The sequence below is a fragment of the Augochlora pura genome, chromosome 4 (genome assembly GCF_028453695.1).
Source record: "Augochlora pura isolate Apur16 chromosome 4, APUR_v2.2.1, whole genome shotgun sequence".
Taxonomy (NCBI): domain Eukaryota; kingdom Metazoa; phylum Arthropoda; class Insecta; order Hymenoptera; family Halictidae; genus Augochlora; species Augochlora pura.
In genome coordinates, this window is record NC_135775.1 from 7,128,580 (window position 1) to 7,151,994 (window position 23,415).

The following is a 23,415-nucleotide window of genomic DNA, read 5'->3' on the forward strand; positions in this document are numbered from 1 at the left end:
CTGGGAGCTGTCCACGAACGGCTTCGGGGGATGGAAAACGGACAATGTTCTACAACCAGACATTATAGACTGTACTTGCTTGGTGGTTCTAGATTACGTAGACGATAACTCGAGGGATATAGAAGAAACTGTATAGAGGTTGTACAGAGCTGATGGTCGACGGTGGTACGAGAAAACATTTAGACTCTCCGTGACCGGTTCTTTCTACACGATTCTATTTTCTTTCTACGCGCGCGAAAACCGTGCTAGTTTCTCAGCTCGGACGTGTGTTTATGCTCGAGGCATTCCTTCGTCTGGTTTCGTTGACCAATCTTTTCTATACGCTGCTACTCCTCTTTCTTTCCTGTGCTCATAAAGATCGCATTTAATATTCTTTACTATTCTGATACTTCTTCTGTAAAATGTTCGTAGAAAATGCTATTTTTTCGTAGTCTCGCATCGCGCGGATTGGGGACGGGGGTGGCCAGGGACTGTAGAAGCCGAGCAAGTCAGAAATTTCGCGCGATATCCGGTGGCAGCCGGCTAACGATATTAAGAGGCCCGAGCGGGCTGTCATCGTTCACGGTAGCCGCGTATCCGCGTAAACAGCGTCGAATTAATCGAGCACCGTCACTCTTAGGAGGGCTCGGGGGAGGGCGGCGGCACGCGGCTCGAGACAGATACAAACGGGAACCTTGGTGCGCCAGAAATCGGCTCGTTTAATTTTATCGCCGGAAAAAGGGAGTTCCGCGGCCGAGCTAGCGTCGCCGCTAGCCGGGCACGGTAGTAAGTATGTTAATGACTCGTAGGCGACAGGCTTTAGATCTAGACGTCTCTGTGCCGGTGGCTTTAAGCGCGTCGGCTACGCGATCTTTCCCCTTGCCAGCGGCCGCTCGCTGCCAGCGAATAGTTTAGCATCAATCCCGACGTCTTATTATAACGTTATTAAAATAACCGGCCCTCGCCAACTTGGTCCGCGATCCAGCCTCTGCTCCTCCCGGTCTCCTCCGTCGCTGGACGCGAGAACGCTCCGTTTTGGAGTCCCTTTGAGCCCCGTTGCTTCCGGACACTTTGCCAGCTCGTTCCTAATTCACTGCCTCCGCCGGTTAATTGGAAATTGTTGGGAAACTGTGGTCGGCATGGTTCTGGCGACACCACGGTGGAAAGAGTTTCCATCGACTGTCCAACGACGCGACGTTAATAATATGCAAATGCACAGCGCCTCGCGACTATACCTGAAAGGAGCATTTACATCGATTCAGCAAATCCTCTTGCCTAGGCGTTCGTCATGTCTCCGTCAACGGCAGTGTTCACACCTAGATCAGCAAACAACGTGGCTAAGTAACTTTCAAACTCCGATACGAGTGTGCCTGGTCAAAGCGATCTGTTGATGGCTCGTTTCATCCACGAGACACAAAGTTTTGATACGTATATCATTCTTCGATCTGTCGCCATTGTAAATCCCGATCCGTGATCCACCTTTCGTTTATTCAGTACCGCTGTATAGTCGGTGCGATCGCCTTCGTTACGTATTCACAAAGTCGCGATTACGTATTCCAGAAGAGATCCAACGAGCGATTCGCATGACACGCGAAACACCTCGTGGCCGTGGCTATTAACGGACCTTGGATCGCCTTTGATCTCCGGAATCAATTGCGCGTTTCTCGGCGAACCTCCGTAATCGTTTCCCTTGTTATCGTATCCGATGCAGCAACGAGACGTAAAAATTCATTTCATTGTGACCCGCCGTTCCGAACACCGCTCGTGACAGCGTTGAACCCGGTGAGAGCACGGTGCAAGCCCCGAGGTCGGCTGGAGGGGAAGTTATCTTTTCGCGGTTGATTGCGTGTCGTGGTCGGGGTGTCGCGCGAAAGGCCAGGAAATTTGCAATATTTTTCAATGGAAAAACCGGAGCAGACGGCAGGGGGCGAGATCAGCGAATGAAAGGGAAGGATTTTCTGGAGGGTTGCTACGGGCGGCCATTTACTCTTTTCATCGCCGCTTTCCTCGGAAAATCTCGATCTTCCTGCGAAATAGGCTCCCTTATCGATCACATTCGCGGCTGACGCGTATCGATCCGAACCAAATCATGCGCTGCGATGGATTCCGGTACCTTGAATTTACTCACCGCAGTAATTTAACGCTCTTTCAAAAATTAATAATTCAGTCGTTTAGTTAAACGTTCTTTCCCAATGTTCCTTTTAAATAATTTGATTTAATCGACGAGTCGTATTTATTTAAATCAACTGGAACATTCGTGAGCCATAGAGCAATTTTTCCTCTACTTGAATAATTCTGATAACAATTTACCGTCTGCGCAATTATAGCATTAAATAAACTCTTCGATGCAAATTGGAGATCTTCCGATTCAGTTGCAAGAAGTAACAATGAACAGAAAAATTAAATCTTTATTTAATCCTTATAACACCGTTATCTTTACAGTTACAGTAATTCGAACTACCTTGATTGGAATAATTTCTTAGAGGGACATACAAATTGATATTTATCGTGCTACATGAACTTCAATTTTCAAATATTAATGACGAGAGACTATTTTATCGAGACCTAAAAGAGTCAGTGTTTTTGAACCTGGGCTCGGTCCGTGCATTTACGAACGCTTTGGTCACCGCTCGAAAATTTGGTAGGTTTTAGTATTTTCTTGGTAGGCTCCTTTGTGCCAGTCTGCTATCAGCATGGCCGTTACGTGACCAGTGTACCCATAAACGTTTCCGCGGGGCCGAAAGCGGCGCGTTTTGGGGGTGGTTTCGTGCACGAGCCGCCCTTTAGTCCTCGCAAATCGTTTATCCCGTCGGTACCAGGGCCCGCTACACGTTGGATATTGTATTACAGGGTTGAATATTTAACGAGGCCGACGACACTTGCCACGAGGGGCAGAAGAAGTTCCCGAGGCCTCTTTCCTTCCCGAACGTATACCCGCCGCCCCTAATTCTTTTCGCCTCGATTTTCCCGATAGCCTAGGGGCGACCCACCCCCTTACCCCTCTCTCTCTCCCTTTATCTTTCTCTCTTTTTCTCTCCTTCGCGGTAGTCCTCTCTATTTTCTTACGAGAAACACCGCCCGCGATACTTGTCTTATCTCCTGCTACGTGTCGCCAACTTTACACCGGTACTCGATGTTTCCAACGGAAGGTTGGTAAAACCGGTGAATTATTAACCGCGACATTCCTTCGGACCACACCGTCGTCGTCGTCGTCGTGGCGTTTCGTACCTGTTACCATATTCGAGAACATTTAAACCGTCGTGGTACCGTGCTCGCTTATCAACGGCATCGCGATGACGTTAAATTTTTGCCATAACAGCTATAGAAACGCGATACTGACGTACTGCAATGCTAATGGCTGACGTCTAGCGCGCTCTAGAATAATTCTTCGAGACCTACTTTTACAATAAATAAAACCAGTTCGCACCGAGCCTTGTTCTGTTAGCCGCGACACTGACGTGTTTCTCGCGATTAAATGGTGGAGTTAGTTACAGTGGAATAGCCGATTACTGTGCCTTTCGTTTGCTTCCAAGCATAATTAACTGTACATTTATCGAAGAAGACGTATTAAATTTCCTTATTTAAATTCAGTGAATTATTTATCTGTTAAAATTAAATATGTAAAAGTAGGAAGTTCTTAAAATATCACAAAAATTGTTTTATTGGAGAAATTTTCTTTAAAGCTTATGAAAAAGTTTAAGACAGTATTAAATAAGTGAAGATCAATGTTTAATAAAGTAATTATATTAAGATTACGAAAAAACAAAACAGTGATTATTTATCTGAATTTTATATTTTTAGTTTCAATTTCCGTAGTTCCTCAAATAGCAAAAACGCCTGGTGTCCCATAATTAGCTTTTCTACCCTATTTCCAATGTCACAGAGTGTCTCCATACGCGCTTCAAATAACCACCAAGATTTTACAAAGAAATTGATTCCGCGGCAAGGGTGTGGTGACCGATAGGTGCCGAATAAGCTGACCCAAATCCCTCTCGCGACCGTAAATAAAAAGTAAATTTACTTTCCCGAATTTATTCGATGTTCCCGAGAGCGATCCCCCCGTATTTTCCCGCGGTGCGCGTCACGGGCTTCACTTGTTTCACCGTTTAAAAATAATTCGAGAAGGCCGCGGGCCCGGGTAGAAAAAAAGCAAACGTGTCAGCACCGAAAATATAATGCGAATCCCGCGGAGGAATATCGCGAGAAGAGGAATCGAAAATTCGGGTAGCGCTCGGCGGGAATTAACTCGGGACAACGATTTGTCGTCGTTGCCGGGGCTCGCGCCGTCGTTCCCCGGTCCCGGAATAATATTTCTCTTCCGTGTAATTTTCCGCAGTAGTAAAGTAAACCTTGCAAGTAATTTCGGTCCATCCTTCTTGCCTTTTTCGCCGGTAGGGAAAAGAAAGGGCGGCGCGGAGGAACGGCGGGGCGAGGTCGAAGGCGACCGTGTCGCGTTCTGCGAGCAGCCCCGGCATATCTACACCCCCGACGTTGCCGCCGCCGCCGCCGCTTCTGCGTCCCCGAGCCCTTGCAACGCCATAAATCACCTCGACAAATTTAATTATCCTGCTGTCTGCGATAAAGCCCGGCGCGCATCCTCCTTGTTGTCTAACTTCACCTATCTCGCAAGCCCTTTAAGCCTTCGACTCCTTCCTTCGGCCTGGTTCCGCTACGTTCTTTGCGGAAAATCCATGGGGAACGGGCTGAAGATCCTGCGAGACTCGCTCGCAACATGTTTTTCCTAAATTGAAAGTCTGTTTCTGTCTTTTTCTCCTTTTCTTTTTTTTCCACGGAACGGAAACGCGGCGATCGATTCGCGCTGCTCCGAGAATAATTTCCGCCCACTCGCGCGGCACATTTCTGATTTGCTGTTTTCTTCGGAGAATTTTCGAGGGAGTGGAGGGGAACCGTAACAAGCGCCTCGTTCGGTTCGAATAACGTAGGATACGGCGGAACAATTATAATTAATTGGAAGGGTTGTTCCGTTCCTTTTTACACCGCGCCATTTACATCGTATTATTTAATCTCCTTTCGCAGAAAGTGTACACAATTAGAAGAGCTTCCAACGAATCGTCGGCTAAATCCTCTAATATAATTCGGTAAACCGGCACGAACGCTCCGCAGATTAACCCCGGCCCATTATTATTATAGTATTATTGTTTATAAGTTTCCTTCGGCTAATGAAACGTTCGCGGCGGAACGTGATTTCCGGTTTCATCCCCCAGATTACACGGGATCCCCCGTTTATTCGGGCACAACCGAGATTATAACAACTTGTTGTCCCTTCGATTAATCGAAATTCACGTTTATCCCTTTCTTGTAGTATCCGCCCCGGCCGTCGTTTCTTACCGTCGAGGCTTATCTAGATCGTAGATACCCGAGTAGAATTTACCGCGGCTCACCCTCGCGGCCGAACCCCTCTGAAAAAAAAGACCAACGAAAACGAATCGAGGATTGGATTTCTCATAAAATCGATCCTCCTTTATTTGCCGGTATTACTCGCGGGAAAAAGATATCCGGGTAGAGACATTTTCCATCGATTTCTTGCACATTTCGTAATGCTTCTATCAACGTTTAACTCTAGCACGCTGTTCGGCTAATTACCGCGTCGATATTCTCTGCATTCAATTATCTTCAACGGTTTTACAAACTGGCATCGATTATCTTGACGCGATCGGTGTATATTATTTTATGACTTACATATTTATTCTTGATGTCTGTCATAATTACGGATCTTTATGCGAAATACAAATTTTCTACATTCACCGCAAGTCACATAAGTCATTTTGGAATTTCTTCCTATAGGATTTGTACAGGAATGATTGCAATATATTCACACGCTTCTATTCTTTGAATCTTTCTATTGTTTCAAATTGTATGTACAGTAGAACCTCGATTATTCAGTTCTCCAATATCAGAATTATTTATCACGTAATTACTCTTTGTATGTAATCAGCACAATCCAAGGCAGTCAATCCATATGCAAAACGATTTTCTAAACAAATTAATAAAGATGAAAACTGGCACTGCATTGGAATGGCTATTCAATGTTCGCATATTTATGCCACTCTAGTGAATAATCTAGCTATAACCAAGGTTTCACTGGTCTCTGTTAGAAATGCTTACAATCTGCAGTCTAATTTCAATGTGCACAGTCTCATTGTAATATATAATATGTAACGCAGGAAGTTTATTCAAGAGTTTATTAAAATAAACAGTCGTATAATTTCGGCATAGTGTAAACGAAAATACGAAAAACGAGTCGTTGTTAAGTATTCGGTGGTTCTATTGTTAAAAGTCGCTCGGAGGAAACAGCGTTAAGGAAAATTAGATAGCAAGCCACCTTGTGTTTGGACAATCGGGGAGTACACTTTCTGATTTGAATTTTCCGTTTGCGGGGCGCATCGCGCCGGGAATTCCGACGGTCGAACCGAAGTTTCCGGGATGCTCAGGTAATAGAACGGCGGGGACGTGGCAACGTGTCCAGCAGCATCGCAGATAAGACACGCGCGATTCGTCCTGGCCGTACCTACACGGAGGGTACCGCGCGTGTCCTTTAATCGCGTGTCCACCGGAGCAACGTGGAAACGAGAGACGTACACACATGTGACGCGTGGCGGGACGCTCTCCCGCTGCAACGGCGCCGATAACGGAATGCACTATTTGCACGAACCTAATCCGCGGACCCGGGCGAAATTTATCTGGCGGCGGGGCCAGATAAGAACCCGCCGTCCGTGGTTTATCCCGGCCCAGTTAATAGTGATCTCGGTAAGCTCTCCAACGAAAGGTAGGTTAAGCGTCTCGCGCTCGTGCATACGGATAAACGTGAATTTCGATTAATCGGCCCGGTAAACAGCGCGCGTGTAACCACGGAGCGAAAGCGGGCCCCGGAAGTCGAGTGCCGGATGGAATTCCAGCCGCTTGTCTCGAGGGCCTTTCGTTCGCTTACCCGGGGGTGGTTTCGTCGGCATTTTTCGTCATCGTTGCGACGCCAGCCCCTTGACTTGAAGCTCCAGTGCGCTCTCTGCAAATTCGAAATCGATCCTTGGCTGACAGGGATTTTTAATTGAATCGTTTTATTAATTTATAATATATGGGCAAATATCTAGTTTTACGAAGGCAAAGCTTAATTTATGTTGAATGGCGATAAATGAGTGAATCATGCGAATAGTTTAGCTACGAGTATGGCAATCTTATCGTTACTATTGTTAATGAATGTAAATCTACCGTAAAGCAGAATTGATTCTTTTAAGTGCTTAGAGCATTTTCTTTCAAGTACTCGGAAATTTTACCTATTTTTAAAGTTAATTTATTTATACTTGCGTCTATACAACCGACGATATGTTGAAACATAAAGAAAAATTTGTGAATCAGACGTGGATAAATCATGTCCTCTATACATCTATCATAGATAGATCATCAATTAAATAGACATCATCTCTTTATAATTTTTACCTCTGATTAAATACGAATTTTATTTCTTCCAAATGAAACCAAAATATGATAATACTGTTATCAAAATCTAGAATCGAAAGAAATCCGTAAATCAAAAATAGTCTTCCATTACGAAAATTATACACAACGAAGGAGCACTAATCAATGTCGATATGAAAGTAATGGCAGCGGTTAAATTAAAGTGAGCCCATCGTATGAAATTCTGCTATAAGAATGCAGCGAGATCTCAGCTAGAGCGGTATCGAAAGGTGAGCAGAGTCGGTTCTGCAGCGAACTCTTTCACGCAGTTTTCCCTCTCTCCTCGTGGTTCCGTTCCTCCTCATTGAAATCGTAACCGCCTCCGCGGCGAGATTGGCATAAGGCAACTTGACCGAGCCGCTCCCTCATTGTCGAGCGTCCCGGCTGCATTATAATACAATTTTCAGTATAGTTGGACCCGTGGTCGGCGAAGTATACGCTGCGCTGGCAAAAAGAAACGACACGGAAAGGGGAAAGAGAGAAAGCGAGCGAAAGAGAGAGAGAGAGAGAGAGAGAGAGGGTGGAGGTAAGGGAGAATGAGGGACAGAGAGGGTGGAGGTCGTAAGCGAGTGTGCGCGCGGACTTACAGGCGCGCGCGCATACATGCAGGCTGCCGGCAAGCACGCGTACCTGTGTGTGGAACGGGGGTATAAAGTGAACCGGTGGCAGCGATCACAATGCGCCGCATCAAACAAAGCTGCTGCGCGCACGGGGCCTCCATAGAAGTGTGGGTGGGTGCGCGAGGTGTAGTATTACTCATTCAAATGATCCTCTCCAGAAGCTCGCTCTCTCTTTCTCCGTTTTCCCTCTCGTGCCCGATCTCCCCCGCGACGCCCTCCCTCCGGCCTCTCCTCGCCACGGTGCTTTTAATCCACGGCCGGGCATTCATATCTTCTGTGCTCCGTTTAAATAAAGAGTCCTGGCTCCAGGCCTGTTGCATGTGCAAACGCGGACCGGACGACCGAAAGCCCCGCGTATTGCACGCACGTACGCGGCCGAACGCGTACGCCGGCACACCGAGAGAGAGGCGCGCAGGTACGACAAGGGTGGCTAACAACCCCTTTTGCCTAGATTTCATTTCGGAGAGCTCGAGAGCTTCCTCCGGCGTCCATTGTGCCCGATCGTTCCATCCCTCTCTCTTTCTCTGGCCGTCTATCGTTCGCTCTCGTTCCCGAAACACCCCTTTATTCGAGTCACATATCGAGGACGCGCCATGGGACTGATTTTCGAGGCTCTGTTTTGTCGAGGAGACAGGGCTGCCTTTCAGAGAACGATCGCGCGGGCGTATTGTAGAACGCGAGCTTCCTTTATGACGGCAACGAGATTTCGGCAGGGCACCGTCGCTTTTCTTTTATTTATCCTGCGCCCTTCGCCATTGCCGCGCTGCGGATGTTTGGACATGTTCGCGCGTTAATGCGCAGGCTTCTTGCGTTTCACCAACTTGGACCGACGACTCTAGTATTTTATTATTAGTATTTATTAATTAACGGACGCGAGCCCTTACTATAAGAAGAATCGTCAGACAGACCTCGTAATGACGCAGAATGCGTAATAGGTTGTGTTTAAAATGTATAGAGATGTACAGGATAGTCATTATATCCATTCTTATATTTTACAAATTTGGCTACTTGCGAATATTTCTATTGCCTTCTTTTAAATCGGGATAAAATTCTGTTCTCTTTTCACCATTATTTAAACATTTATGCGAGTATAAGCACACGATACTTTCTGTTTTTCTTCTAGGTTTTTGATAGTATGGCTGTTATGCATCACGAAACAAAGGTAATTTTAGTTTGGCTAGCGATCTTATCGTGTAAGATAAAATTTAATGCAAATGCTTAGGGCAAATTGAAACTCGGAAAGCGAAAACGGAATTTCACGGAAGCAGCGACTGGAAAGTAGATCCCCAGAAATTCCGGTTACGTCATTCCTCCCCTTTCTCAATTTCTTTAGCATCGACTTCCTCTGCACCCTGCGGAGCTCCATTGACGCGGTCGGCCGGCCCGGACACCGACTCCGTTTGGCCACGTTGATCGGTCGTCACAACACACGCTGCAGGAGTGAAAGACGCGCGCTTTCGCCCCGGCTCTACCGCGAAAAAGCGACTCTAAACGGATTTTCCGGCACCGTTCTAATGCCATTGTGCGAAATCGCTGGCTCCTTCGGTCGCGTCCGGCGGTAAAGTGTTTCCCGATTCTCTGTCGTCCCACCGTCTCTCGTCTCCTTTTCACCGGATTGTCAACAGTTGCCCCGGGGCCTCAGGGGTCTCTCTCCCCCTCTCTGTCTCTCTCTCTCTCTCTCTCGCTCTTTCCCTCTTTTCGGGGTTTTGTCGTCGACGCAGCCAGCTAACGTCTTTCCCCCGGCCATTGTCAGCCGGAAAATTCTCGGAAGGACTCCTCGGAAAATAGACGGGTCGAGAATGGACCCCGACACACCCCCGCTGCGCGTCCCATTGTCGAAATCCGCACTCGCAACGGGGCCCTCCGCTTTCCGGGGCCGGGTTAAGCCGAGATCTCGAATCTCGGAAAGGATTTGGCCCACGAGCCGCGGCCCCTGTCGCTTTTCCATGGGACCGGCAACACGAACCCGGGACCACAGTCCGTTCTTGACTTCGGATCCAGGCACGGTTCTGCATGAGAAAGGGACGGCTTATTAAGTCCTCGGGGCTGGAACTGACGGTGTCCTGTCCGCTCGGATGGAAGAGATTTGTGCGGAGTGTGGGCCGAAGTGCCACCGAAGTGGGGCGGACTTTCACGAATAAGCGTTTCACAGATTCCCGCGAACCGTTAACCCTTTGCGCTAGAACAACGAGTCAGGCTCGTGACGAAGATTGCATAGATGATATATTAAATATAAGGTACATGTCCTAGTGCTTGAACTGGTAATATTTTTATAATTGAACTCTTATTGCTGTTTATTAGTATTTATTTGAAAAGATGTTTTTCAAAGCGACAGTCAGAGCAAGTAAAAATGAATTAAATATGGACATCGATTCGTTTAAGTACAACAAAATTTGATGTTAAGGATAAAAGTAAATGTAGGACAAACAAGAAGCAGAAGTTATCTCGCTCTACTATAACAATTATGATAAACGAAGAAATGCTAATTAACCACATGCATTCGAACGTCTCCTATTAGGTGCTACTAACAGAACAATTTTTATTTCAATACACATTTTAACAATATTTTATTAAATTCCATTTAAGCAATCTAATCATTTTCAACGTATAACGTTTTCAAATTTTCATTAAAACCTCCCTCACTTCTTCGCAAATAAATAAGACGAATTTATCGGATTAAATACACAAAATTCAAAATCCTTAGCCCAGAGTCTTGCACATCGAAATCAGACGTTATTGTTCTTCACGGATTAAGTGCATTGATGGATTTCCCCAATCGTGCAATACAATCTCGATCCGGTTATCTTACTTTTTAATCTGCATATTTTTCATTTCAGTTCTAATCGAAACTTCGCGAATCTGTTATTTTCTGACACAGAAAGTTCTTTGTCCCGTTTTCTGTCAAAAGCTGTCGCCTACCGTCAATCCCAGTTTATTCTTCTTATAATTAATAAATTAAACAGATGAATTACCCTTCAGGTCACGAAATACAAGCAGTGATTTAGTTAAATGTCAAGTAAATGTCGTGAAAAGATTTAAGAATCACAGAAAAAGTCTTGATGTCGTTGCTATAAAAATTTACATTTTTAATCATTCTGCCATTATATTAACCATAAAGGGTGCGGTGTCTATGGGTACTAAGTATGCACGTGGTTACAAAATTAGAATGCGGATCATCAGAAAATCGATCATCCACAGGAATAGTGCGGAAAATTTCCAGGAAAAGAATTTGCAAATAGTTTGTCCCAGAAAGGGGGGACACTGGCGTGCGAAAAACTCACAAGTCGACCGATCTCGCATAGACACAGTCGTGTGTGGCTCGTGGGTCTCCTAGCTGGCCGGATTATCGGGGGTTGAGCGCGCACACGCGCGCCGCGATTATGTACAGGGTGGTCCATTGTCAGGCGGAAATTACGGAAACGCAAATTGGCCGGTGTGACTGTGACGGGCGCAGACGTGAGCCACGTGCTGCCACCGCCGTCGCCGCCGCTGTCGTCGTCGTTGCTGCCGTTGCGGTTCTGTAATCAGTAATGCCAGTGCTCGGGGTGGCGAGGGGGGGTCGGTTCGAAAGGGGGATGGCTAGATCGGGGCGGATTTCTAAGCCGTAAGCCCCGCTATTGAAACGATCAGGCCTGAAGGCTGTACCTACGGGCGCGCAACGCATTTCGGCAATTACGCGTTAACGATGCGCGCCCACCCCCGATATGAAATTGCCTTTCTCCCCCGCGATACATCACCGCCATTTTGAATCCCGTCTACCGCTAGCTGGCTCCGCCGAGGCGCCTTTACGCGCCCGTATTTAGCTCTTAAATTGCCGAGAACAGGTCGAAGTAAATTCGTACAGTTCGCAATGGATCGATTCGTCGCTTGAAAATTTGAGTTACGCGTTTCCGAACGGCGTTCTCGGAATTCTATCTTCATCCCGTGGAAAGTCCAAGAATGTCGATATCGAAGTATTCGCCGATTAACTTCCATCTTCGTTGTTTTCGATAAAGATTTCTATCGCGTGGCCGAACAACGCGTTTATCACGTTGTTGTTTACTGTGCAGTATGCAGTTTTAATTAGCGGAAGATTACGTGCTTATCGTGTCCGTATCACGGGTGCATCGGGTTCGGGTTCGTTAGTGGCTTAAACGATTTTGCGGTTTGTTTTTCGGAAAATTATCGGCACCTCCAGAATCATTGTCTTTGCTATCGAACGCCAGAGTTGCGCACTAATCCATTATTTTTCCATTACTTTTGTCGTTGATTAAATCAATTTATCTTATCTGATCAATGCCAAATTTTCCAGTTAATCATTATCAAAATAATAGTCAGCACGTGATTACTATATTAATTATGATTAATGGTTACATTTTCTTTGATTACTTAAATTATTTGTTAGTCATGATTACCCGATTATTCCCTAATCGTAATCATTAATCGTGGACATGGTTTCACGTTTGTCATAATTAATTTCCTATCGTTCAATGCGATTTAACGGTACCAACGGCAACAATATTTCTTCTCGCAGTAATTTTTGTTAAAGTGTTGATGAAAATATTCGATCAGCGTTGTGAAAAATATACTTTATTCCATTAGACAACAACGCGAAATATTTACACTTTGAGAACTTATGCAACAAGAGAGACGATTATATGCTACATACGCATCTTCGTTAGATACACACATATGCACGCATCACACAAATATCCTGAATGCAAGGACATGAAAAATCATAATTTTTATGAAACCGGTGCACGAGTAAAACGAGGGATGTGACAATTACCACAGAAAGAATAACAAATAGAACGGACTTGATCGATTCGGGAGGACCGTCTACACAAATATTTTTCAAAACCCCCATAAAACGCGGCGTCAACGGGAACCGGAGGAATAATGCCGCGGGGGAACGCCTCCGAAAATTTTTTTTCAGCCACCCATTGTCGCGTCTCGACATCGATTCCGGAAAAACGCGCGTGTTTTACCGGTGTTTACGAAAGTCACCGACAGAGATAACTGGGGCGGCGCGTGGAACAACGTCGCGAGCGTCTATCTCACACAGGGTGGCCCCATTGTCGTTGCCCTTGGCTCTCCCTGGCGTGGAGTTTTTTTTTTCTCGGTCCCAACCCCCGGGGCAAGCCACCCCTGGTGTTTGCGCAGCCACCCCGTAACGTGTATCGTCGATCGCATTAGCCCGGCGCGACTATGAATTTCAGAATGGCCCATAATTGTTATTGCGTCATTGTGGCGGTGTCGCCGCGCTTCTAGGCTGTTAGCGCCGCAAACAAGAATCGAGCACCGCGGAGAATCGAGATCTCGAGCCTGTCTTCCGGCTATTTATGTTCATCGTCGTACCGATAATTTGTAACCGAGGATAAACAGACGATCAACAACTTATACGCGGTTCAACCCTTTCGTCAGCATCTGGATACTATATGTTTTCAATCTTTTTGTACGATCGTTGTGCAATATTATTGTAACAAATTTTATTTTTAATATTCATTCTGTCTTAATAGTACAACGCTATGCGCATTTAAAAACACACAAATATTTCATGAAATTGGAGAAGATTTTATTCAGTAAAATTAGAATTGCAAGGGAGCTATATGACATTAATTACTTTCTCAATATTCTTACCTTATCGGAATTTCAATAATATTAAGAAATTATGACCAGTGAGCATAAAAATTAAATTTTAAAGAATTCTGTCACCTACGTATCAGTTACACAGAAATGAAAGCACTTTCTTAATAATGCAAATAAGATTTTGTTAATGAATTAATTAGAATAAATTTGCTTAATAATATAACTGTGATATACTTTTTATGTGATTTTAATAATTCAAATTTACACGGAGTCGTGTGCACGTGACAACGATGTCAAAGCGTTGATAAAGAATTTAAGAAATTAAGAATTTAAAGAAATTAAAGATATTATGATGACTAAGACAGATATTACTTATTTAGGTAGTTCTGGTGTTCAAAATAATTCTTCTGAAAAATATTTCCCTTACATTTACCGATTTCGGAAAGTTCCTCGGCGTCTAATTAAATCGGTTATCGCTATTGTACTTTATTGAAACTATCGATCGGTCAGCGACGAGATTTTCGCGAACTTAGCCGTGAACGATAAGCGGAGAAGGCTACGGATATCGAGGTCCCGACTATCATTACGATATCTAATCGAATCGATAATCGGAGACGTCGACGCCGTGTAATCGCGAATCCAAGGTCACGGTGCCGCGATCAAATTAGATCGCCGAATACGTCGATGAGCGCATCGGGCGTGGACAATTTTATCCGCTTCGAAAACAGAGCGTTATCGATCCGCGTTTCCTGGTGCAACGCGATCGACGCAGCAGCTGCTCGATCGACCAAAACGAGAAACTGATTAATTCTGTAGATAATCGATCGAAGTGCACGATGATGGTTCACGGTTCTTTCGCGGCGGTCTTCCGGGTTTGTTTTCGATGGATGTTGTCGATAAATGTCGAGCACCTTTCAGTATTCACCATTTTTACTTGTCCTGTATTTTCACTAACCGATTGTCAACGTTTATCGTTAATTATGACAATTTTTGAACTTCTTTGTGACAAACGACGCTGTATTATAGTTTCTTCCTTTATTTATATATCATAATTATTCTGAACATAGCACAATTTTTCTGACATCATTACTAAAATTCACATACTCTTTTGCACCCAATTAACGTGTTATAGAGATATAAAGAAAGTGATCATCACAAAATATTATGTCTCTAAGTACAGTATCGTTCATAAGTATCCAAACGATATTATAAGTTGGGAAAAATCCACGTCTATTGGATAATTTTAAGAGGTAGTATATAATAATTATAGTTATTATCTTTTTAACATTAAATTAAACGCCTTTCTTTCTTTTCTTTAATTATCATCAAAGTTTAATAGTAATTTATTCGTACCTCTGACTATTCATTGTTACGTGAATATGTAACATTTACTTTTATTGTAACGTTTACATGTTTAATTTTAAAAATTAAGCGGAATGCAAAATAGATATAAGTAATAATACATGTGGAATCGTTCGAACACTTGTCAACGGTGCTGTGTGTTATTATTACGTTAGGTAATTTTTACTATTTTTGTTGGCACCTCCTGCACATGCCGTAGATACTAATCAAATAAAACTGAGAAGAAAGCAAACGACGCGGATCGTCAAAAGTTACAGACTGCACGGTCAATTACCGATTCTTACTATTTAATCGTGGGAGAGATCACGGCCGAAGGTTGTCAGAACTTGGACAGAGTCGCTCGGATCGCAGTTTGGCAGCGTCCGCGTCCCGGTGATTTAGCGAATTGTAACAGTATCAAGCTGACCGAGTATAAATCACCCGCACGACCGAAGAATCACCGCTCGCATAACTCACGGGACAAGCTTGCACGCGTTCCTCTCTCTCTCTCCCTCTCTCTCTCTTTCTCTCTCTGCCTCTGTTTTGCTCGTCTTCCACATCCACTTTTCGGGCTCTGTTCTCCCGGCTGTTCGAACACTTGAAATCCCGCTGCTATCGGGTATACCTAAATATAGCTGAAACAACGTATCGTCTTACAGGGCAATTTACCTGCTAGTCAATAATTCTCGAATTATATTCGAAAGAGGGGTCGAGGAACGAACGCGGTCTTTCACATTCGCAGAAAATTTCGGGTTCGATTTACGAGGACGCGTGGGGGTTGCTGAAGAGGGTGGGGGTGCAAGTGAGAGAGAGAGAGAGAGAGAGAGAGAGAGGGAGAGAATCTAACCGAGTGGCGGAGCGGAGAAGCTGATTCAATCATGATAATTCCTCGAATGAAATTTACCGTCGACCATCACGCACGTAGCCAGTAACGTAGCACGAGACCGGCTTCCGAGGGTGCTTGGTAACCGAGGGATGCATCTCACTCTCTCTCTCTCTCTCTCTCTTTCTCTCTCTCCCTCTGGCCACCCCCCTCGGCTGCCAATCTAATAATACCAATTGACTCGAGCGGCCGGCGAATGCTCGATTTGCGGTCGTCCCTCGTCTTCTTCGCGGTCTACGCTCTTATCCTGTTAGCCGCGACGCTTGAAAAGTGGACGGGCCGGGCTCGAGTGCCGCCGCCGCCGCTGCCGCCTCTCGAAAGGGGTTTCATTCGATTTGAATGCGTTCTTCGGGAAAATACGATTTGCCCGAGGCGACGCTGATATCGGATACGCCGCGCGGGCCGTCTCGTTGGTTAAACGTACCGCGAAGTTTAAACGCGGCGCGCGCGATTAACTCGTTCCCGGCGATTTTTCTTCGCTGCCGGCGGTGTCAACAAGTTTTTGCCGGCCCGCGTTCACGGCTCATTTCAACCTAATTTTTACTCCGGCTCGGAGTCGTCGATCAATTTAGCTCGACGCGCGCGGCGTCGTCGAAACGTGGTAACGGCGTTTCAAAATTCATTTTCCGATAATTTCGAGACGACTTTTCTATCTCATGCTAGATCGTTCGTGAAGTCCGCTTGAAATTATTTATACGTATTCAATGAAAGAAATTCTATGAATCATCGTCGCGGTGAGTTTGGAAATATTCATCGGTCGATTACGATTTAATTATCGCGATTCTTTGATTCTGGCGGTCATTGCGCATTCAGTTTCATTATTTAATTGAAATCCTATGCGACCAAGACTTGACAGTTGACTTTTTAAGGGATTCGTGACATCCAAGACACTGATCCAGAAATGCTGTAACATGTAACGTAGTTTCGTATTTAATGCAAAGTGGAAAAATAGATGAAATAAAATTAAATATACGAAATATACGAAAGCACGATTCCGCGCGGCGATTGGTAACAAATTAATTCCAGCTCCGGACTATACATACTTAATTTCATCCGGAAAGAGATTCCTAGTCGAGCGTTCCCCGCTGACGATCCATGCCCCCCCGTAACCACCCTTGTTGGTCTCTTGGTTATGCACCCTCGGAGCGTCTCTCTCGACATGTTGCGCGCATTGTCGATAGTCAAATGCATAACAGGGTACGGTGTAAAAGCGGCACGCATGGATGGTCCAGGGTCCCAGGCACTGCCAGATGGGTGACTGATGCGACCAGTAGCCCTGCGTCAACGTTGAAACGACGAGTCGAGTGACAGGGAGGACCGCCCGGGACCACGGCTAGGGTCAAGTCGACACGATATTACATTTCCTGCCGATTTATTCGAGACTAACGAAGTGGAGGCAACGACGCCTGTCTTCCTCTTCCGACGGGGCCGGCGACTTCCGCTCCGACTGGGGTGTCGCGTTCCTAATGGTCCGAGGACTGACCGTTTTTCTATTTTCGGGGGTTGCCCTCGACGAGTTCGATGAACACTGGGAAATATTCAGAACGTGGTATCGATTCGACAAAGTCCGCTTACTCTTTATTAGTTGATAAGACTGTCGATTTTTAGAACTCATGAAACGCTGTTCCTGGATTTATTTCAACACTTTGACCGTCAATACAGCAACTTTCAATTTCTATAAAATTAAAATAATTGATTCACTGAAATAAGAATAGAAAAGTTACCCTTTTGCACACGAGGACATTCGACTTCCAGAATTTTAAACATTTCCTCCAACGCAGACAATTTATATTTTTATTTAGCATTTAGAATTGATTCGTGTCACGCTTGAAAATTTTAGCAATTTATTATACACTTATTTTAAATCTGGAAATTTAATTTTCTACAACCTTACATTACTTACAACCAAATAATAAGTGTCCCAAGTAACTATAAATTGGCGTAAATTATGTAGTAATAGTTTTACAGCCTATTAAATCCATAGAAATTTAGTACCGTAGAAATTGTTTGAAATTACATTGAATATATCAGTATAAAAATGTTTCAAATCGCGACAAATAATTTTATCGTTTACAAATGTATAATAAGACAGTCATATGCCAAGACTTAAATTTTGCTCGCAGAAGTATGAAATTCGGTAGAGAGGAGCATCACGACTTCGTATTCCCAATAAATCATCGATTCGCAGATTTTCGGCCCGCCTAATAGTCGTCGCGTTGTTAACCGTCCCTCACCCTGAAGAGGGTTTTCTCCACATTGTAAGCGCCCATTGAAAAGCTCACGAAATGTCTCTGCCTGCGAGAGATCCGGGACAACGTACCGCCGTTCAAAATCTAATCAAATCGAATTCTTTCCATTGGTGCCGTCATCCCCCTTCCATCGTAAACGATCGAGCCACTCGAATGCGGAGGATCCAGTGATCCCGTGATTCGTGTACCGCAACCTTGTACCACAGAAGGCGGCGAGAAACGCGTTACACGCTCGCTTTCCGCGGTTCGTTTCACGGGCATTTCCAAGGTACCCTTCGAGTGTCCGCAGCTGTCACGGAAAAGTCGGTTGCGCCGGCAAACATTCCTTTTTTCCGGGGGCCCAGTTGCCATTGTTGCGGCCCGGGGTTAGAACGCGAGCCCCGGAGAAGAAACGATTCCGTTCTGGTCCGCGTACGATTCTCTGGCGAAGCGCGCGCAAAAAAGAGAGAGAGAGAGAAAGAAAGAAGTAGAAACCGGGCCCTCCCCTTTCGCCCAACTCTCCCTTCGGGCCCCCTTTTCACGTTCGACGAGGTAACACCTTCGATGTACACAGAGGGGGATACGGACGGTCTCGCGCAGGGTTGAAGGCACCCTCGTTCGCCGTTGGTGGGGCAGGTCTGGCCTCGGCTCACTATAGCCGTGGATCCCGCTATAGTTGCCCGCCGTTCTGCGGTGCCCCTGGCGCAGTACGCGAATAATGACGTAACAATGGCTGCCGTGAGCACACTACAAAAACAGCGGCCATTGTGAGGCGGACGAGCGGCGTGTTGTACCGGCGGCCGCCGCTCCTCTCACCGCGTAATGTGATTACACGAGCGTGTACCTCGCGTCGCTCCGCCGTGGTGCTCCAGGCGATTGACAGTCATCCTCGTTAATGGTGTTTTTAAAAACAATATCCACGTGCCCCGGCACCCGAGGAGTCAAGGGTGCTCTCGGTTACTTATTCGCGCCTATCCGGGCCAGCCTCGCCGGATTTTCGGCTAGTCGGGAGAGCATTTTGTGCCGCCTTTTCTCTTCTTTAATCGTGCACTATTATTTGTTTTTTTTTTCACGTTTTATAACTGAAATTGTTCTCTAACACTAGAACTGTTGATCCTATCGTAATTAATATACTAAATGGTTTTCAAAGGATAACATCACACTAAGGAGCTGGTTACTTCTCTTATCAATAATATATTATCATAATATATTATCAATAATAAAGGGGACATCAGAAGACTTAAAAATGAAGACATTAGATCTCTGCAATTGTTAATCATACACATATACAGTCTTTCTCTTGATCCGTCATGCTAGATGACATCAAATCTGTTGGTTATTTTATGGAAATTATTTGATTGAAATTAAAGAACGAATAAAACACTTTGCTGTTTATTTGCACTTTTTGTGTCATAATGATGATAGGACTGAATTTATTTAGACTTTTCACCATTTTTAACATAATATACGCTCGAACGAGTAAATATATCTAATCGTTTTCTATGAAAGAATCTGTATCATTTATAATCTTATTAAATATATTAGGACTGCCATGTTAACATGGACGATACATTTAGTATTAATTAACAGTGTTAACGTTGCGATAGTAGAATGTATTTGTAAGATTTTACGACAAAGTTAACGTGCAGTGTACGCGCGAATAAATGGGTTCGCAATTTCCCATTGATACGGGAGCGGCATAGAATTTGATTGGTCGTGAAACGAATAGTCCGATTGCCTCGATTAAGAAGTACTCGTTCACTGAAGTAAGAGTAGAAGGTACATTACTCGAAGTACCCTGATATAAAATTGTGCTCGTATCGGTCAGAGAATATTCTCATTACAGAGCGAAACTTCACAAAATTAGTCCGCGAATGGGTTAACGAAGCCCGCAATTTATTCGAGACTCGATGGAACTCTAAGGAGGGTAAACGAGCGGTGGGCCCCCCGAGTACCTGCGAATCAGTCCATGACAGTTTATATTTGCATAAATATCCGGCGTCTACCGATTGCTCGATGCGTCCGAATAATTAGGTACCTACCGGGCTGCTTAATTTAATGAAGTCTTTTAAATGAAAACCCGCATTGACGTCTCCGGGTAATCTTGATGCGGCGGACAAGCGATATTATGTCGATACGTTCCGGCCGATATCGCGGTCGCCATCGAATCCCTCGATGCGCCATCGTTAATGAGACAGCCCGTATACAGGGCAATTATGTCTGAACTTTCGCACTCTCGCGCGACGCGATCTGGCACGCCGCTCCGCGACGACGACGTACAATTATCCAATTACCGCAGATTTTCTCCCGATTTGGCGGCGTTGTCTCTGCGGCCGTTCCGCCGGCGAGACGGACACGCGGCCCGGCGCACGGCGGCGCGCACCGTCTTCTCTCCTCCGTTCCGCTCGCGGCCCTCATTAGAAATCTCGCCGACAATGCTCCGGATATTAATTTCCCTCCGCTGTCGCGTTACACCTGGCGTCCAACAGAAAGGAAAGTCGTCCCGGCGAGGTCGGGAGCGTGCTTTCCGAGATAATCGGCCGGGTCGAGCGCGACGCCGAGTCCGCCGCGATTAATTACCTAACCGAAGGCACGCCCCTTACGTCTTCATTATGTAGGCCATTCCGTTGCAGGTGCCTTTCCCGGCGACCAGCTTTTCCGCGAATGGAGAAAACGCCGCAATAGGGAGACCCGGCTCCGATCACGCAGTCTCGAGCGCTCGCTCGTTTAGAAAATTCCGATAAGCCGATTCGCGCCGACCGATCCTCTCGCGCCCCGCGTCCGCTCCCTCTCCCTCGCCGACGCGTTTTAATTACGCCACGGAGCGGACGCTCGTTTAATTAACGTTTGCATTCTTTCTGTCCCGCTCCGACAAAGTGAAATCGACGACGACGATCCTCCGCCCGTTTCGACGGAGACGCGGCCGGCCGTCTTCTTCTCGTTGATTAGTCTTTCTCAAGTCAAAACGCAGCCAGGAAATTAATCGGAGAATTCGTTGAGCTCGCCTATTGGACTTTATATTCAGTATTCTTCTAATTGCGCGATCTCTTTTACGTTTTACTTTGCATTAGTTCCTCGTCGATGATTCTCGATTTAGTCGAAACGACGAAGATTTGTTTCGTTGCATTGCTTTATTAAAAAATGAACAAAATAGTGTGTCTTATTCAAACGTGAATAAAATAAAAGCATAGAAAAATTTGTTTATTTTTAATAAAAGAAATGTAACACATCTCATTTGATAAATATGATTTATTAGAAAACAGACAAAGTAGAAGAATACATTTTAATATCTCTTATTTGAAAATGAAGGAAATAAATGAGTAGAAAAATTCAACGCGATTTATTCGACCACCCCACAGTAACTAGCTTCACCACCCTAATTTTGTTATCATTTTATAATAGTGATCGGTGGTTAATCAACGCGGAAAAGCCACGAGCCTGCGCAGTTTCCGTTTCGCGGTGATTCTTTTTCTACGAGACCTAACCGAACCCGTTCACGCTCCAGGAAGCCCGGCAGTCACGTTGGGGTAATTTCCCGTGCCCCGTACCATAATCTTCGTTCTGCTTGCCGCTCCTTTCCTCCGAGATTCTTATGGTTTGCGCGTCACACACGCGTGTGATTGGCCCGCCGTTGAACTCAGCCGTGTCCCGTTTCTTTCTGCCCGTGATTCCTGTGATTCTAGGCCTGCACCGCGTAATTTCTGCGAGAGCGTTGACCAATAGCTGCACGCGGCTGCATCTTTGCTCGCACGACACTGAAAACCGGCTCTATCCGCAAAACGTTTCCCCTTTTTTTTTCTTCTTTTCATTCGCGCGGCCTTTGCCTTCGAATTTTCTTGGGTTCGACGGACTTCGATCTCATCGTTTTCGTAGCCGACCCTGCCAATGCCAAGTTGTCTAGATCGGAAGACTGGATATATACGACTTCGTTCTCCGCGCGCAATTCGTTTCGCGACTCGCGTCCGATGCGATTTCGAAACGGCGGGTCTCGCCGATGCAGCAGAGCATGCAGCCGCTCGCGAGCGAGTTCAGTCACGTATTTACACGCGCTGTAAACTTCGGCGACGAACGGGGAAAGCTTTATTAAGACGAGCCTCCCTTTCCACGTCGCCGAGGATAAATCTCTCGTTAACGCTGCGGGTTTCTGGTGATTTGTGACCGCCGGTTAGGTTATTACCGTCTTTGTTGGGTTTTTAATGTATCGCGGACCGGGACCCAACGACAAGTGTACTTTTATCACGAAGGTCGGCTATCAGGATTCAAAGTGGTTCGAGTATAATATTCTGAATAAAAGCGTAGTTAAGTTATAATTTTGACAGACTATTTTTATTTTGCACGAAGCTCTGCGTTTTATTAATCATGGTTAAATGATTTCAAAACGATATTAAATTACTGTGCTATGCCATCCTATATGATGATCTCAAACGAAATTATTACATTACGTTATTAGGGACGACTCGATGCCACAGGATGCAAATAATTGTCACTATAGAATTTATTTAAAAATCAAATCAATTTAAACTTTATAATTGGCAACGGAGATTTAAGACAATCAGAAGAAAATTATGCTTAGGCTTCACAGTAATTTTTATCAGCATAATTAAGATCGTTGCATTTGCTCTACAATTGTAACAATTTCTGCTCTATTCGAAATAATTATATCAGAGGATGATATAGGAAGGCGGGAAAATCTGGTTAACGAAGTTGCCAAGAATTGCTGCGATATCCGTCTTCTAATTCCGTGCGTAGCCGAAGAAAAGCGATTCTAGAGATTATTTCTGCCGGCAGCGCGCAGACCTCTATCAATAGCAAGTCGATTCGAGAAAAATGCCAGGGGGTCTGGAAACCGCGGCGACATCGGTCGTTTGTTGATTCAAGAAGGAAGAAGAAGAAGAAGCGGGAGCAGCCGATAAGCAGCGGCTTCCGCGAAGTGAACCGCTCCGTTCCCGGGTTATAAAAGTGAAAATTCCAGGCTCGTTTGTTTGCGGGCTGGCCGGCCGGGCCTCGTGGAAACGTTCTTCTACGGCCGATCGCTGGAATCCTTTTATTGTCTCGGTCGAAATGAAACGGCGCGGCCCAGAACGATCTCGTTTCGGCTCGCTTTGCGGCCCGGGCAAGACACTCGTCGCGCGTCGTGTGTGGCCGGTCGTTCGTGGCTCTTTATTGGGTTTACACGGCAATACGGACACCGAAAGAAAAATATATCATCCGCGGCCACCACTATAATCTCCCTTCGTGAAAACCGCTCCGCGATCATCGTTTTCCCTCGAAAACCTGGCGACCCCCGCTCCAACGTTCGCTCCGATGAATCGGATCTATTTCG

General features: G+C 45.4%; 1 protein-coding gene across 7 annotated transcripts in view; it reads left to right on the plus strand.

Annotated features, from left to right (window-relative positions):
• Hth (Meis homeobox homothorax) overlaps nucleotides 1-23,415 on the plus strand; it is a 570,441-nt gene that overhangs the window by 104,197 nt on the left and 442,829 nt on the right. For 4 of the 7 annotated variants that reach the window (XM_078179825.1, XM_078179826.1, XM_078179828.1 and 1 more), the window contains exon 7: nucleotides 9,196-9,234. The exons of the other annotated variants lie outside the window; for them this stretch is intronic. In XM_078179825.1, the coding sequence (XP_078035951.1) occupies nucleotides 9,196-9,234 (39 nt within the window). The remainder of the gene's footprint in view (nucleotides 1-9,195; nucleotides 9,235-23,415) is intronic. 7 annotated transcript variants of the gene reach the window in all.